This window comes from Zootoca vivipara, chromosome 14, assembly GCF_965207765.1.
Source record: "Zootoca vivipara chromosome 14, rZooViv2.hap1.1, whole genome shotgun sequence".
In the NCBI taxonomy this organism is placed as follows: Eukaryota; Metazoa; Chordata; class Lepidosauria; order Squamata; family Lacertidae; genus Zootoca; species Zootoca vivipara.
In genome coordinates, this window is record NC_142597.1 from 35057341 (window position 1) to 35074795 (window position 17455).

Genomic DNA, 17455 nt, shown 5'->3' on the forward strand with positions numbered 1-17455 from the left:
TTTGATGGAGAGGAATGAGCCAACTCTTTAGTTTGAGAGAAACAGCTCCTTGGCGTAAGAGAGAGAGTGAGTGATGTGCATTTATTGTAGTAGTAGTGGTCGTTGTAAAGTGTACCTGGCTACTTCCTTCCTTCTCCCCTGGCCTCACATTTTCAGCCCTCAAAGACCCCCCCCCCCGGTCTGAGTAGATCTTAAACAATACATTTGACTATTGGAGAGAAAGAAGCGATCAGAACTATTGTTCAGGCATTGCAGGGATAAGCCATGGGCAATGAAAACCCATCGCTGCCTTCTGATAAATGGCCACATGACGGCACTGCACGGAGGGCCTGGCAGCATTTGGCTGCTAGGTGAGGAGACTATCAAATCTTGCAGCGGTTGCTTCTGTCTCGGGAGCTCTTTAGCTGAGCTGCGGTACTGCCGACTCCGTAATAGAATTCTAATATGTGCTTCCCTGTACCTCTTGGGCATTGGGTTAATAAGACAACACTTACCTCTGTGGCCAATATCCTTCTAGAGCGAGAGCTGCATTTTCATCTGCGGGACATGCTTGCAGGGTTGTGTTTTTTTTGGGGGGGGAGGGGGAGGTACATGGCAGTGGCTGGGAAGGACCAGATGCAAAACGTGGGCAGAGCCATTGGTGTGAATCTTAGCTTTTTATCCAGTAAGGCCATGATTCTAACCATGTAGAAGTTAGCGGTTTGTGTGCATAGTTCTCTCCTCCCCCAGCCAGCTAGTCTTCTAAGCAAGAGGCGTAAGCACTCTTCCAGGGACACATCCCAACAAGGCAAAAGCCCCAGAGAAGGAGGGCACAGAAGTGGGTGAGTGAGAGGTGGGGTAGAGTCATGAAGTCCAGATAGAGAGGCTTCTCAGCCCTGATCGCCCCCATGTATGTTTTAGAATGCTTATTCACAGCGGAGCTCTGCTCACACATAGAGCCTGAGCAACTTTAATTAGAAGCTTCCTTCGTTCAGCTTCTGTTCTTTTTATTGCTTCGTGTTTAGTGCGACTTCCCACATTATTTGTGACTTTGCGGACTTCCATTCATGGTGGAGGGGGTGGCTTGATATCTTGATTTCCACTTAATATACTGGATGCTGCTGTTTATATAGTATGAAAGATACCTTAGATCCTTTTGAATTATGGTGCTGGAGGAGACTCTTGAGAGTCCCATGGACTGCAAGAAGATCAAACCTATCCATTCTGAAGGAAATCAGCCCTGAGTGCTCACTGGAAGGACAGATCCTGAAGCTGAGGCTCCAATACTTTGGCCACCTCATGAGAAGAGAAGACTCCCTGGAAAAGACCCTGATGTTGGGCAAGATTGAGGGCACAAGGAGAAGGGGACGACAGAGGACGAGATGGTTGGACAGTGTTCTCGAAGCTACGAACATGAGTTTGACCAAACTGTGGGAGGTAGTGGAAGACAGGAGTGCCTGGCGTGTTCTGGACCATGGGGTCACGAAGAGTCGGACACGACTAAACAACAACACAACAACCACCTTAGAAAACGAGAAGGTATTTGTAAATAAAGCCTCTTCCTCCACACACGGAACAGGAACTGACTAATGAAGGGAGTAATTCGTCATTAAACGCCCCGTCATCCTGGAGGCATAAGCTGCAAAGAGAAATTTGCCAATTTATGTCACCATTGCCTTGAAGAAGCCCCAGGAAGAAGTGGGTGGTACCATTTTGGCTACATTAGCAATGGCAGTCACCGCCTGGACATCAGGAACGGAAGGAAGGGGGATTACTAGACACCTGGAGAAAATTAGCAAGCTGGCATTAAGAGAAAGAAAGAGACAGAGGCAGAGTGAAACTTGCTTAGATTGGAAAACTTTTCAGCAGAGATGTACCAGGAGACTGCAGGGGGCTCTCTTAAAGGCGTATAATTGCAGCGACGCAGAGAAGTTATTTTAAGTACAAATGTTCCGAAAACAACATTTCAGCCCCCCCCCCAAAAAAATCAGCAGTGCATCCCAGCAGGGCTCACTTGCAATTCTGAATGGAGGAACTAAGCAAACAAAATCCCATTTTGCGTCTGACCAAGATCCAAGTCAGTTTCTAGAACAGAGGGCACAAGCACCATGTCCCACTCATTTCAAAGGGCTATGCCCAAGAGAACGCATTCAAATTGCGCCCATTGGCTTCTACAGGGAAATGACTATAATTCCCAAATGGGGAAGAGCTCAGTAGGAGAGCACTTGCATTGCATGCACAAGGTCCCAGGTTCAATCCCCGGCCTCCAGGAAGGGCTGAGTGAGTCTGAAACCCTGGAGAGCGGCTGCCAGTCAGTGTGGACAATACTGAGCTAGAGCAACCAATGGCCTGACAATAGAAAGCTGCTTCCTGTGTTGCTATCTATGCCCCACCCTCACCTCTCTGCTCCAACCTGCTGAAAATGAGATAATGCACAGCGGTCCGGGTCTCCCACAAACCTTAGAATTGGATTGATAAAAATTTGCACTGGAAAAAATCTCAAGTTTGTATCAGGCAATTTTCTGATACCTTAGGGCAGTGGTGGTGCTCCTCCAGCTGCTGTGGACCACAGCTTCCATTGTCCCTGACAACTGGCTGACCCGGGCAGGGCTGATGGGAACTGGAGTCCATAACAGCCGGCAGCTGCCACTCCTGCCCTAGAGAGCGATCTAGCACAGTATGTTTATTTAAATTGCATTTTGTTAGCAGAGCTATAAAAGTGGAAAGTGCCAAACCTGCTCAATATTTGCAGTTGGCATCCATTGGCTGTTCCTCACGAACTTATAACAAGGAACATTTTCCACGGGGGGGAAAGCACCAAGCCCTGGAAAAATTTCCACCCCACGTCATTGAAAACACCTAGAAAACTACCCTGCTAGGTTTGGAGCAGCCACATCGCCTGTGGTTTTTAATCTCCTAGTCTTGCCTGCCGAGAAAGGCTGAGAATATGCAACCCAATCAACCCATTGGCACTGGTCCAGGCATGGCCAAACTTAGCCCTCCAGATGTTTTGGGACTACGGAGCCTCATTATCCCTGACCACTGGTGCTGTTTGCTAGGGGTGATGGGAGTTGTAGTCCCAAAACATCTGGAGGGCCAGGCTTGGCTATGCCGGCTGACTGGTTGGAAGGCAGGGAGCCTACCAGTAGGTGGCGCCAGAGCCAACAACAAACAGCAGAGTGAACTCGTTCTAGTTTTGTCTTCCCTGCTGAGTTCTACAAGGGGCAAACTGAGAGGGAGGAGGAGGAGGAAGCAGATGGGGGCAATGCCACCCTCTGGACCAGCTCTTCATCAGGAAGGCAGGCAGGTGGGGGCTGGCTGAGGGCAGGCAGAGGCTGGTGGGGCAGTGCCCCATTTGCCCATAGGGACTCAGCCTCCATTGAAAGGACGCTGTGTCAGTTGAGTCCAGCATTGCCTGGCATCAACTTCCCAGGGTCTCAGGCCTTCCCCGTCGCCTTTTTATTGGGAGATATCGTGGCTTGACCATTGGGAACTTGTGGCTCTTCCATTGAAGTCCTTTTCCTGGTGAAAAAATTCCCTGCCAAACAGCACAGCAATGTCGTTTTAGGTGCTTCCACAGAGCATCAGACCAGTTCACATGTCTCTCCTGAGAGGTGTTCTCCAAACAGAGCAAACCAGGACCAGTATTGCACCCAAGCAGGGAAGGCCTCTCATCGTAATGCATGCTGCTGGTTTCTAGAAGCATCTGGTTGGCCACTATGGGGAAGCAGGGCTGTAGCTGTAGTTGTTAGAGCACCTAGGTTCAATCCCCAATGGCATCTCTGGGTAGGGCTGGGAATGGCTCCGTGCCTGAAATCACGCAGAGCCACCTACCAACACCTGGGGTCCCCGGCTGTTGTTGGGACTACAACCCCCATCATCCATGACCACTGGTCCTGATAGCTGGGGATGATGGGAATTGTAGTCCAACAGCAACCCAAGGTTGAGAAAGGCTGGTGCTGGTGATACAGAGCTAAAATGGAGCCATCATCTGCTTTCTGTTTCTAAACAAAATGCTGAAACAGATGGTCTGAGACAGGACGTCTCCCTTTCTGTCCTCATAGCATGGCGATGCTTCCATGCAACAATTGACCCTCTTGGCCTGACACATTTAATGACCGGCCTGTTGTTCACAGAAGAGGTGACAGAGTCCAAAATTGCATTTTATTTCCCCTTCTCACTGATCTTCTGCAAATGCGTTCTACATTTGTGCTCTTCCATCCTCGCAAATGTGCTCCATCCCAGCTCCTCCCTCACTCGAAGTACGCAGTCTCTCTTATTTCGAACCTCAGATAACGGTGCATTTCTGTCACACCGGCAAATAAAAATGGAAAAGGAGAGGGTGGGTGGGTTGAAAGAGAAAACGGCAGAATTGGTACATTTTGAACTTCAGAAACCCTCCACAGTTTTTTTTTTTAACCCCGAACATTTTTTCCTTCTTGCTCCTCACCCTTTGAAGATTTTATTTTCAAAATTGCTATTTTTCAAAAAGCTATCAGGAGTTATTTATGCTTCTCAAGCAGTCTTTTGTTTCTTGTACTCTTCACACGTGGCAACAGCTTCTATTCCCAGGCTCTCTTTGGAGTAAAAAAACCACACAAACCAACCACTTTTTTTTCTCTCTCTCTCTCTCCTTGCTCCAAGAAAATACTGAGAACTTTTGACAGAAAATGCACCCTTAGTCCCGCTCCAAAGGATTCCTAGTGCTTTTCAGCTTGACTCACTTGAAGTGCATTGATAACACCGTTGATATTTTCTTCTGGTACCTGTAGTGGGGGGAGGGGGAGAGAAACAACAACCACCTCTGAAAACCAGGATGCTACATTCTGATAGAAATTCAGACTTCTAGATATGATAAATTATAGGCCAACTGTCATAAATGCAACATTGCAGGGTGCCCAGAATAGATGGGACAGAATGTTAAGATGATATCTAGCATTAGCATTACTGAGTCAGGTTCACTTGTTTGTTTCTAGTCCTTGGGCCATGACAAAACAAAGTTTTAACAATACACTGGTACCTTGGTTCTCAAACGCCTTGGTACTCAAACAAATTGCAACCCCAAAACTGCAAACCTGGAAGTAAGTGTTCCGGTTTGCGAACTCTTTTTGGAAGCCGAACGTGCTCCGTTTTGAGTGTTACACTTCCGTTTTGAGTGTCACACTTCCGTTTCGAGTGTTACGCTGAGGTCTGTCTGTTTATGCTATTTATTTTGTGGTTTTGTTTTTGTGGCTCTTTTGTTATTGTTATTGTTTTTGTGACTGTGTGGAACCCGGTTCAGCTACTGAATGATTGATTGTGTGAGACTGCAGTACATCGTGTGTTGCTTTCATTTTATGGATCAATGGTCTCATTAGATAGTAAAATTCATGTTAAATTGCTGTTTTAGGGGTTGTTTTTAAAAGTCTGGAATGGATCAATCCATTTTGCATTACTTTTTTGCGCGCCTTGGTTTTGGAACGCTTTGGTTTTGGAACGGACTTCAGAACGGATTAAGTTTGAGAACCAAGGTGACACTGTATTAAAGTAAAGCTGAACACGAATGACAACATGAACACTCAAGTTTGCTTGGGAAAGCACACCTTGCCCCCTTGAAAAAAAAAAGATGTCCATTTCAAAATGACTAAAAAGAAAGAAAATACAAGTTACACACTGGGGAAATGCAGCAATCTCTTTTAACTTTCTTTTGTCAATCACTGCTGAAAGAGAATGTGCAGTTCTCGCATGTATCCCCAGCCACCCTAAAACCTGTCCCAGATGTTGCTCTCTCAAATCGCAATCAAGAGTAGACCCAACTAAATCAGTCTACCCTACTTCAATGGCTTCTTTGGGTTATCACCCATAATTTTTAATCGATAATGTGTGCAATCCTATGGTCCCTGGGAGGACATCTTAAGGGCCTTCAAGGGTACAGGTAAAGGGACCCCTGACCATTAGGTCCAGTCGCGGACGACTCTGGGGTTGCGGCGCTCATCTTGCGTTATTGGCCGAGGGAGCCGGCGTACAGCTTCCAGGTCATGTGGCCAGCACGACTAAGCCGCTTCTGCCGAACCAGAGCAACGCACAGAAACGCCGTTTACCTTCCCGCTGGAGCGGTACCTATTTACTTGCACTTTGACGTGCTTTCGAACTGCTAGGTTGGCAGGAGCTGGGACCAAGGAACGGGAGCTCACCCCGTCGTGGGGATTCGAACCACCGGCCTTCTAATCAGCAAACCCTAGGCTCTGTGGTTTAACGCACAGGGCCACCCGCGTTCCCACTGCGACACCCGCCTTAGGAGACGGCATAGAAGCACTTTGAAGGCTTTCCCTTGGCTAGTACCAGAAAGTCCTGGTGTTCTGTGAGTGGCAAGGTGTAACACCCTCCCCCCAAAAAAACCAACACTCTAATAATGCTGAAATATAGAGTGCCAAGGAGAAAAGGAAGCCGACTTCTGTCCGTCCACCTTAATATTGCCTACACAGACTGGCAGCATCTACTGTATATTCTTGTGTATAAGACTACTTTTTAACCCAGGAAAATATTCTCAAAGGTCGGGGGTCGTCTTATACGCCAGGTTGTATTTCTTATACAGCGAGTGTATCCCAAACTCTATATTTTAACTGGAAAAGTTGGGGGCCATCTTATACGCCCAGTCGTCTTATACACTGGAATATACAGTATGTAGGGTTTCAGAGAACCTCCCCAGTCCTCTCTATTAATCTCGAGGACTCCGCTTGGGACTATACATTCAAAGCAAGCGCTCTGCCACTGAGATCTATGGCTGGATGCTGCTCTATTTCTCCTCCCTGAGCTGCTAGTTTTCTAGGTGAAAGAAATACTTTTTGGACTCTGGTGTCAGGCACACCCCCTCCCCGCCACCTCCGAAGTGGCACAGCCCAGACGCAGGCTTATCACCCCCAGTGCAAAATAAGCCTGTGTGTTAGCTTTAGGAAGGCTCTTATGGGCTTATCTTATCAGCGTGGTTAATGTTTAAGGAAATAAACCAAGTGGATCTAACCATTTGACCTTCGCTATCTGAGATGGTGTTGACTTTTTTTTTCTTTTTCTCTTTTTTACAGAGTACACATTGGAGTTTCCAGGCTAGGAAAGAGGCTGGTGCCAAAAATATATAAACAAAACACCAAAAAAATCTGACCCGGGGAGGAGAAAAGCTGGGATTTGCTGCCTGAGCTTTTAATGGGTTAGAAGGTCAGGGCTCTCTCCCAAAGAGGCTTAATGTAGGAAAAGTAATGTGCAGCATCATGGGGATAGTTATTGGGGGGGGGCAGTGAGGGGGGAGACTCTCAAACACAGCATGCGACTTGGCACAAGCATTAAGGCACATTAGAACAAAAGACCCTAAGAGCGTCACTAGGTTAAGTCTGCTGCCAAAGCCGGCCTAAGATATTTTATCGCTGGCGGGTGGGTGGGTGGGATGTCCAAAATGGACCTTCTCTTTCTCCACGGGGAAGAGCCTCAGCTCAGCGGCAGAAGGTCTGCTTTGCATGTGGAAATAAGGAGCCAAGTTCGATCCCTGGTGTCTGCAGGTGAAGCTGGGAAAGAGATTTCCTACCTGGAACCCTGGAGAGCCACTGCCAGCCAGGGTGGTGGTATTATTATTATTAAAGGTAAAGGGACCCCTGACCATTAGGTCCAGTCGTGACCGACTCTGGGGTTGTGGCGCTCATCTCGTGTTTTGGCCGAGGGAGCCGGCGTACAGCTTCCAGGTCATGTGGCCAGCATAACAAAGCCACTTCTGGTGAACCAGAGCAGCGCACGGAAATGCTGTTTACCTTCCCGCTGTAGCGGTTCCTATTTATCTACTTGCATTTTTTTAATATATAAAAAAGAATCTTTATTTAAAATTAATTGAACAGCACACTCACAACAAAAAGAATAATACTGGACAACAAAAGAATAATAATAATAGTAGTAGTAGTAAAAAATTAACAAAAACTATCAACAAAAATCGAAAAAAGGAAAAGGGCCAAATATATCGAAAGTAAAGCATAGACCAAATAATAATAATAAATATAGCTCTTAACCATAAGACATAATATAAGGTAAACGATAATAAACATAAATAAAAATACTATAATAAGGTAATAATTATTATATTTACATACCACCCTTTATCAAAAGACCCCAGGGTGATGTAGATCATGAAGAACACATTTTATGGAGTATGATAATAAAAACAATCTGAAGCATAATAAAAAACAGCAAATAAAACAGCAGCAGCAGCAGCAGCAGCCCCCCCCATAAAGGCCATAGATTATTTAATGGCCAAGACCTGGGTAAATCTTTAGGTGACAAGAGAAACTTTCCTCTTTTCCCAAGGTCTTTGGCTAATTAAACAATCTATGGCCTTTTTAAACTGCAGGGAGAGTTATTTGTTTCTATGTGATTCTTGGATGAAGGGCAGTACAAAATTTTTAACAACAACAACAATAATAATACAGTGCCCTGGTAAAGCTTGCCTGAAAGCCTGAGCAGCCTATGTATTAAGATTCAGTTAAGTGTTATTATTGCATTGATTATTAAGATTTAATTGGAATAGAATTGGTTTTTTTTAGTAAACTATAAGAGATCTATAGGACTGATAAGTTATTAAGAGTATTAATAGGTCTAGATAAGTATTAAAAAGATTGGAACCAAGATCTGGAAAGTACTAATGAAGTAATATAAAGAAAGGCAGTTGGAAGGGAATGGAGGAAGTCGCTAAAGATTGGTGATATAAGATTGATATATATATATATATATATATATATATATATATATATATATATACATATACAGTGGTACCTCGGTTTACGAACTTAATTCATTCCGGAAGTCCGTTCTTAAACCGAAACCGTTCTTAAACCAAGGCACGCTTTCTCCAATGAACCGCCGGTGCGATTCCACCTTTCGGGTTCCGTTCTTAAACAGAGGTAAAGTTCTCAAACCGGGACACTATTTCCGGTTTTGCGGAGTTTGTAAACCAAATCGTTCTTAAACCGGACTGTTCTTAAACCGAGGTACCACTGTATATATATATATATTTGTTTTGTTTTATTGTAATGTTGGTATTATGTTATGTTGTGTATATTTTGTGTCCCCCCCTGTTTTTTTCTGTTGTGTATATATATATTGCCCAGGCATCCCCAAACTGCGGCCTTCCAGATGTTTTGGCCTACAACTCCCATGATACCTAGCTAACAGGACCAGTGGTCAGGGATGGTGGGAACTGTAGTCCAAAACATCTGGAGGGCCGAAGTTTGGGGATGCCTGTATATAGCCTGAGCAGCCTCTGCAAATTCCTCTCGATGGACCAATGGTCTTGGTTTAAAGGCAGCATCCTGGGACTTACCAGTGCATGATCAAACTTAAACGTACTGATGTAATAGGCTGGGATGTCAGCTGCTGCCAACGGTTCAGAAATCTGTGCCACGATTCCACATTCATCTAGGGGAGAGAGGAGGAGAAAACAACAGCTCAATACAACCCCCGTGTTGACAGAGGAAAGATGCAACAGGGCCACAGACATTCCGGGCTTTGGGAACCAGGATTAGATTACTATAATCTTTCTGCAGGGCTACCCAGGGTGACTAGTCTGGAAAGCTTCAACTTGTTCCGAACGCAGAGGGGCCTAGGCGCCAGCTTCTCTACAGAGGATTGAGGGGGATCGGAGCGACGTCGCGCAATGTCCTGATGTCACGAGTGTGACGTTGCAAGGAGCCAGGGGGGTGGAGCTGAACGCCCTCTGAACATTGAGGGGGTCTCAATACATGGGGAGGGGGGGCACAAAACTGCCTTGCCCCAGGCATGGCCAGATTTAGGTAATGAGGTCCTTTATAAGTCCAGCTGTCCTTTGTCAACAACAAATTGTCCCTTTTTTGTGTTGAATATACTGTATGCTATATGGCAATTTATGGACCTAAAGCCATTTGCACATAACAAAATATGTATTTTTCAAAGTAATTGTTGAACTGAAATACTGTATATTAAGTACTGTATATTAATGGTGAAATAATTATTAAGCTCTAACTTAAAATGATTGGGGGCCCTTTACTTACATCGTAGGAGCCTACACAACACAAAACACTGTTGCTGTATGTAGGTTTTAGCTTATATTTTGGAAATATACATCCAGGTTTTTCCCCTTTAAATTTTTTGGGGGGCCCCAAGAGAGTGTGACCCTAAGCCAGTGTTTCCCAACCTTGTGCCTCCAGCTGTTTTCGGACTACAATTCCCATCATTCCTGACCACTGGTCTTACTAGCTAGGGATGATGGGAATTGTAGTCTCAAAACATCTGGAGGCACAAGGTCGGGAAACACTGCCCTAAGCTATAGCTTGTTTAGCTTATACATAAATCTAGCACCGCCTTGGCCCCTAGGAGTTTGTGTCTACGCCGAGGAGGGCACCCTGTTGGCTCTTGCAGTCACAGGTCCTTCAACTGGCAGTGAAGGGAGCATCAGGAATGAGTTCATCTCTGTTAAGTTTATCTCAACAGAGGCTTTGAGAAGGTCCTCTGTTTACGGCAGGGATTTGCTTGCTCTCTGCTCTTGGCATTTCCTGTTGCGCAGAGCGAACTGTGAAGTGCATAATCTTTATGGCGAGGATCATGAGAGGGGAGGCCAGGGGGTATACAGCCTGTTGACTTGCTGAGGTGGGAAGGAGGGGAAATGGAACGGAGTACCCATCCCTGCCAAGTTCTCGCGGAGAAATCCGGGATCAGCAGCCGCAACTTCCGGTGTCACTTTGCCCATCTATTGGCACCGAAAATGGCCGGCGCTGGAAGTCGCGTCTACTCATGTCCGGAAGTGCGTAGACGCAACTTCTGGTGTCGCTTTGCCAATCTATGGGCACCAGAAAATGGCCAGCGCCGGAAGTCGCATCTACGCATGTCCGGAAGTGCGTAGACGCCCCATTCGGTGTTGGCCATTTTCTAGTGCCCATAGATGGGCAAAGCGGCACCAGAAAAATGGCCACCAACAGGAACAAAAATAAGGGAAATTAACGGGAGAGGAGCTGGAACGGGAGACCTCCGGGAAACGGTAAGGAAAAACGGGGGTTTCCCGGGAAATACGGGGTACTTGGCAGAGTACCATGGCTGGACTAGAAACAATGGAGTATCGTGGGAATGGGCATTGTGTTGCTCGTCCCCCTGGTAATGATCCGCACCGCTTGGATGAATGGGACCTCCCATGTTGAGGGAGAGGTGCCCTGTATCCTAATGAGAAGAAGAGAAGTATTGCAGCCCTACTCCTGCCTCACCCTGTATACCCCATGTTCCCTGAAGGATATATGGACAGGGAAACGACGGGCAAATCCATTAGCTTCTCAGTAAATCCAACCTCAGCAAGTCAGCAGCCAGCCTCTATGGCACAACCTACCGAATCCAAGAGGCTGCCCTCCAATCCGGACCATCTTCCAGAGTTCTCCCGATGCACTTGTAAACAACAAATTATTAGGAAACCTTTGAGAGAGAGAGAGAGAGAGAGAGAGAGAGAGAGAGAGAGAGAGAGAGAGAGAGAGAACATGAAAATAAGGTTGCACTCCGCCCTGCTGTACTAAAAAGAACTTGAGAAACCCACCACCCGTTTATGCACCCAGGGGTACCTATGATATGTTTGACGCAGGATTTTTAGATTTAGGGTTGTCACCAACTAAAGTTTACTATGTGCACCATCTTGAACTCCTTGAAGAAAAAGGTGGCCTATAAATGCAATCAATCCATCTACCAGCCAAAACAACCAATAAACTGTTTTGCCACCCCTGCCTCCTTTAAGAGGAAGGGCGGGATATAAATTTAACAAACAAACAAACAAACAAACATATAAATAATGCAATGACACTCAAAGTGCCTTGCAAGGCATAGCCAATATAAAATTCTAAAGCGACATATATTCCGGAGTAAAAGATCCCACCTGGTGCTCTTTCTTCTGTTCCGTAGAAGAATTCGAACCCAGATCCCACAAAAGACCACCCCAAACTGCTGTCTTCCCTGGAATGTCCTCGAAGGCAGCTCCTCTCCCAGGCACCCATCCCTCACATGTAACTCCCTTACACCGTTGGTGTAACTCCTGTACACCGTTCTGGTGTTTCCTGCTTGGCAGGGGGTTGGACTGGATGGCCCTTGTGGTCTCTTCCAACTCTATGATTCTATGGGTCACTTTTTGATGATGGCTTCCATGGTCATATGTATTCTGGGCCTCTTGTAAGTTATTTCAGGAGCCAGCTGGATTTTTGGCATTCACGTGGGTGCTGTGTGTTTGCATGGGGGCACAAGCGAGGTCTCCTAATAAATGCTCGAGGGCCAGTGAATAGGATTTAGGATTTAGGAAGCCAGTTCTCACCTTTTCTGCGTCTGTACATCCATCACCAAAGAAATGTAACCCTCAATGAGGGAGAATGAGAAAAAGCGAATGTGTCCCGAGTCTTCATTGCCCACCATAAAATCTTTTACTCTGTGGAGGAAGGGAGAACCAAATTTGGGAACAATTTACATGCTGCTTGATTGTGCTGAAAGCAGTTTACAAAAAGAATAAAGCGTCAAACCAATAATTTAATGCACTTTAAAACAACTAAAAACCAAACTGAAACCAATGACAAGTTAAAAGCCAAATTAAAACACATGCCATCATTCTACATATCTTGCCTAAACAAAAAAATATTTTTTTGCTGGCGGCAGGAAGAATACAGAGGCAGGGAGTTCTAAAGTGCACCCTAAAAGATGTCAACACCTGTGGAACGGGTATCATGTGGCACCCCTTCTTTCAAGAAACTTGCACCAGCGTTCCTAGCAAGCCCAGGGCATCATGAAGGGAAATTGTCTCAAGCGGGTTAAGTCCAAAGGCATTTCTTTCTCCCCGCCCCAAATAATATTTATTCATTTTCAAACACTACAAAATACACAAGATCACAAAAAGACAAAAAGCAAAAATAATACATAGAAAACAACAAACAAATATCAATTCTAACATTTTTTTACCTAACATTGTAGACTTCCTCAGTCCCCCCCCCCCACTGGGTCCATATTTAAATCCAAATTAAGCAATTTTCATATTATGTCTTATTTCACACATTTTTATCATTACCCCTCAATTATTTTTATTCTGAAAATATCAACTATCCTAAACCTAAAATACGCCAATTAATCCAAATCTAACTTTATTTTTCCAATCATCTATCTTCTTATTCCCCCCTTAGCCTAAAATTTATTCCCAAAAATTCTCCATAAATTCAAATATTACTTCTTCTAACCTAGTAACATTTAAACACTAAAATCTAATTCAGCCCGTCCCCCGGACTCAGGGTCTCCCCAGATGAATCAGCCAGCTCCATAAGTCGATCCAGTTTCGGACCATCTTATTCAGTCAAAAAATAACACCCATTATTACTTGTCACCCCACTCCCCCTCTGTCACGCCTTATCCACCACTCTTCCTTCTTCATCCCCTGCTGCCTACTCACTTCTCTAACTCTTACACAAAGTCCAAAGGCATTTCTTGTGAGGTTTAAGGAAGCTTCCTTCTCCCTTGTGTCTGTTTTCCCCTCCCCAATTCCCTGGTTTGAACTTACCCATTGGAGTAAAACATGACATCCATAAGGAGTGTAGCGACCGAGGGGAGAGTATCTGGGTCCAGGCTGGTGACACAGAACATGTTACTTGGGCTGGAAAGCGGGTGGATGACAGGCCTCTGAACTGAAAGAGAGGACGAGACACACAGATGTAAAAGGCAGAGGGCTCTGTCCTGCAGGAATGATGATAATAATAATAATAATAATAATAATAATAATAATAATAATAATAATAATAATTTATTTATACCCCGCCCATCTGGCTGGGTTTCCCCAGCCACTCTGGGCGGCTTCCAACAGAAGAATAAAATAACCGATTAAAGATTAAAAGCCTCCCTAAACAGGGCTGCCTTCAGATGTCTTCTAAAAATCTGGTAGCTGTTTTTGACATCTGATAGAAGGGCGTTCCACAGGGTGGGTGCCACTACCGAGAAGGCCCTCTGCCTGGTTCCCTGCAACTTGGCTTCTCGCAACAAGGGAACCGCCAGAAGGCCTTCGGCACTGGACTTCAGTGTCCGGGCAGAACGATGGAGGTGGAGACACTCCTTCAGGTATACTGGACCGAGGCCATTTAAGGCTTTAAAGGTCAGCACCAACACTTTGAATTGTGCTCGGAAACATACTGGTAGCCAATGTAGATCTTTCAAGACCGGTGTTATGTGGTCTTGGCGGCCATTCCCAGTCACCAGTCCAGCTGCCACATTCTGGATTAGTTGTAGCTTCTGGGTCACCTTCAAAGGTAGCCCCACGTAGAGCGCATTGCAGTAGTCCAAGCGGGAGATAACTAGAGCATGCACCACTCTGGCGAGACAGTCTGCAGGCAGGTAGGGTCTCAGCCTGCGTACCAGATGGAGCTGATAGACAGCTGTCCTGGACACAGATGGAGCTGATGGACAGCTGTGAGTCCAAAATGACTCCCAGGCTGCGCACCTGGTCCTTCAGGGGCACAGTTACCCCATTCAGGACCAGGGAGTCCTCCACACCTGCCCGCCTCCTGTCCCCCACAAACAGTACTTCTGTCTTGTCAGGATTCAACCTCAATCTATTAGCCGCCATCCATCCTCCAACTGCCTCCAGGCACTTCACACAGGACCTTCACTGCCTTCACAATGATGAAAAGTTATTTCTGCTGTGGCAGCTTGCGCTCGTTGGGACTGGTAGGGCAGGAGGCAGGGAGCCTAGCACATCAGTAGATGGTGCAATAGATGGTGCAGTTCTTCACACAACAGTTACCAGCAACATGCTGAGGCATTCTCTTCTGCAACCAAACATTTTGCTGCAGCAAAACATTGGGAAGAAGGGTACTGCTCCATCGTAGCACGATGTTGGATGGTGCCCCCCCCCAAGGGAAACTGGCACACACCATTCAAAGGGGTCTTGGTTTGCAATGGGCTGTGGCTAGAAAGATAACTCTGATCCCTGTAAAACTGGGGGCAGGTGGCAAACTGGAGGGGAACCGTACCCAGTTTCGGTTTCATAAATCCGTTTGTTATCCCGAGGCTGTCGGCCGCCACCGCCTCCCCGTTCACGACCCTGAGGATGGTGAATTCAGAAGCCAGCGTGTGCGTCACAAAGGGCAGTTCCCGCTCACGTATCTGAGCATGGGAAGAAGAAGAAGAAGAGGAGGAGGAGGAGGAGGAGGAGGAGGAGGAGGAGGAGGAGGAGGAAGAAGAAATCGGCTCATGAGAAAAAACCAAGACCCTGTTGCTATTATTTTAATTCATTCCCTGCCCTTCGATCTAAGCTCCCAGGCTGGGGTTACTGTGGGACAATCAGCCTCCTATAACCAACATGCTTAAGTCTAATTCATGCATGAAGCCCCTCACCAGGAGTGCCAGTTTGGCCCTGCGACCGTGGGTGCCATGCAGCACGCATGACCCTGGCACCGAAATCTGTGGGTGCCCAGCCCCTTCATGGGGAATTTTGTGGGTGCTTGGGGCCCCAGGGCCCCAAGGAGCCGGCACTTATGCCCCTCACCAAACAGGACCACGGACAGAGATTGCTTGGATGGGAGTAAGGGCATGTATATTTAAGCAGGGCTGGCCCAATACAGTTTGATACCTGAGGTGAACCACAGAATGGTGTGCCCTCCCTCCCAGGGGAGAGATATCTACATCAGGAACAAGGGGAATAAAGTTCTACACTGGAATCTGCTGGTCTGTGGATCTCGCTGCCTGAGGCAGATGCCTCCCCTTGCCTTATGGGTGTGCAAGCCATGTATGTGTCTTTGTGTCCCGCCTAGGAAGACACTGGAGCTCCAATCTTCCTGGCTCCTAGACAAGCCCTGATCCAGGCAGGTGCTTCCATTAGCTTCCCCACTCATGCACAGTTTAGCTGGATACTTCCCTGGTTCATTGTCTACTCTGCTCCTGGGGAAACCACCCCCCCACCTTACATTTTTCTTAACATCCAGCCTGATAAAAGAGCACAAAAGCTTCCTCAGAGCATTGTGCATTTGTGTTCATCCTAAAAAAAGAAGGTATTGCCTTGTTGTGGAATACTTCTTAAGGACCAAAAGAGCTTCCTTTCCTCTCCCCCATTTTTGTTTTGCAAAACAACCGGTTATCAGTGGTTCAAAAGCAGCTGAAGTGTAAAGCTGTAACATTTCTGACGCCTCAGCACTCACACACATGATTTTACAGGCATGTGCGCTACGGCCAAGAGGGGTCCAGCCACCTACTAAGGACAGACAGAAGTTCAAAAAACTCTGGGGTGCTGAGTGCTTCAGGAAGGACAAGAGAGAGCGTTTGCACTAAACATTTTAACAAGGTACCCCCGAAGGCAAAACACAGGGGCCACGGGATCAGGGCTATCACTGATTAGGGGCGGAGGGAGTGCCCTGTTTTCTGAGTAAAGTGCAAGCTAGAGTAATTGGGTGTGCAGGCCTGATGCCATGCCACGGTCAAATCCAGAGGCTCCCCATTGCCAACCAATACATGCTAGAAACTGCTGCAGTCAGTGCCACTTCTGACACCATGTTGCATGTTGGTTACCTGTTATCAAAATTTATAAAATTCAGAAGTCACCCAGAAGGTAATTAGGAAATAATTGGGGATCATTCCCTTAAAGTCATAGTCTCAGGGGAGGCCACCCACCCTATCAGGTCTTCTGTAGATGGAGCCTGACTTCTGTCATTTATCGGCTTACGTTGTGTTTCCTTACCAGGATGAAGTCTGTCTGATAAGTGGAGAGCATGAATACTGAGATGTTCTGATCAGCCAACGGAGCTATCACTGATTTGGCAATCTTGGTCACGCCGATGGGCTGGGAGCTGGAGAAACTGCCTCCTCCGGAAACCACGTTGAGCGCCAACCACGTCGCATCCGCCACACTCAGGTGTTCTGAGGAAGGGAGCTCTGAGTGTTGGGAGGGAAAAAACCCCCACAACGATTACCTTCATTGGTTCATCGGTGAATATTAATTCAGCTGAGAGCTAAGAAGGGAGGTCTGAAGTGTGATTGACAGGTATGGAACGTTCCAGAACCAATGTAAGATCAAAGAACATGGTGCCTATTTGTCCCTTGCACAGCAAGCACTTCTTGATAATGTTCTGAGAGTCTGTTTATTCTGGCAAATTCAGACAAATATGAATGACATGAAAGCAGTTTACTGTGAAACTATTTCGAGGGCAGCAGCTATGTTTCTCTGGCATTTATCTCTTTTATTATATACATTATATTTCTATACTGTCCATCATCTGAGGATCGCAGGGTGGTTTAAATATAAAAACACAAAAATGTATAGCACAGTATTATAAGAAAAATACCGCTTCAGGGTTATTCTCCTGTACTATTTCAGACACATGGTTTATATACTTATGTATGTGTTTGCCTTGTACATTTATGAACATTTATTATATATATATATATATAAGACCTTAGAATTCCTATAACAACAATAAGAAACAAAACAATACCCACAGTTTAA

General features: G+C 46.1%; 1 protein-coding gene across 1 annotated transcript in view; it reads right to left on the bottom strand.

The window, feature by feature from the left end:
- Positions 1 to 4129: 4129 nt before the first annotated feature.
- CASTOR2 (cytosolic arginine sensor for mTORC1 subunit 2) overlaps positions 4130 to 17455 on the bottom strand; it is a 52060-nt gene continuing 38734 nt past the window's right edge. The window contains exons 3-9 of the mRNA XM_035139441.3: positions 16691 to 16884; positions 14991 to 15123; positions 13529 to 13652; positions 12305 to 12415; positions 11342 to 11424; positions 9314 to 9408; positions 4130 to 4745 (exon numbers count right to left, since the gene is read on the bottom strand). Of these exons, the coding sequence (XP_034995332.2) occupies positions 4680 to 4745; positions 9314 to 9408; positions 11342 to 11424; positions 12305 to 12415; positions 13529 to 13652; positions 14991 to 15123; positions 16691 to 16884 (806 nt within the window). The 3' untranslated portion in view covers positions 4130 to 4679. The remainder of the gene's footprint in view (positions 4746 to 9313; positions 9409 to 11341; positions 11425 to 12304; positions 12416 to 13528; positions 13653 to 14990; positions 15124 to 16690; positions 16885 to 17455) is intronic.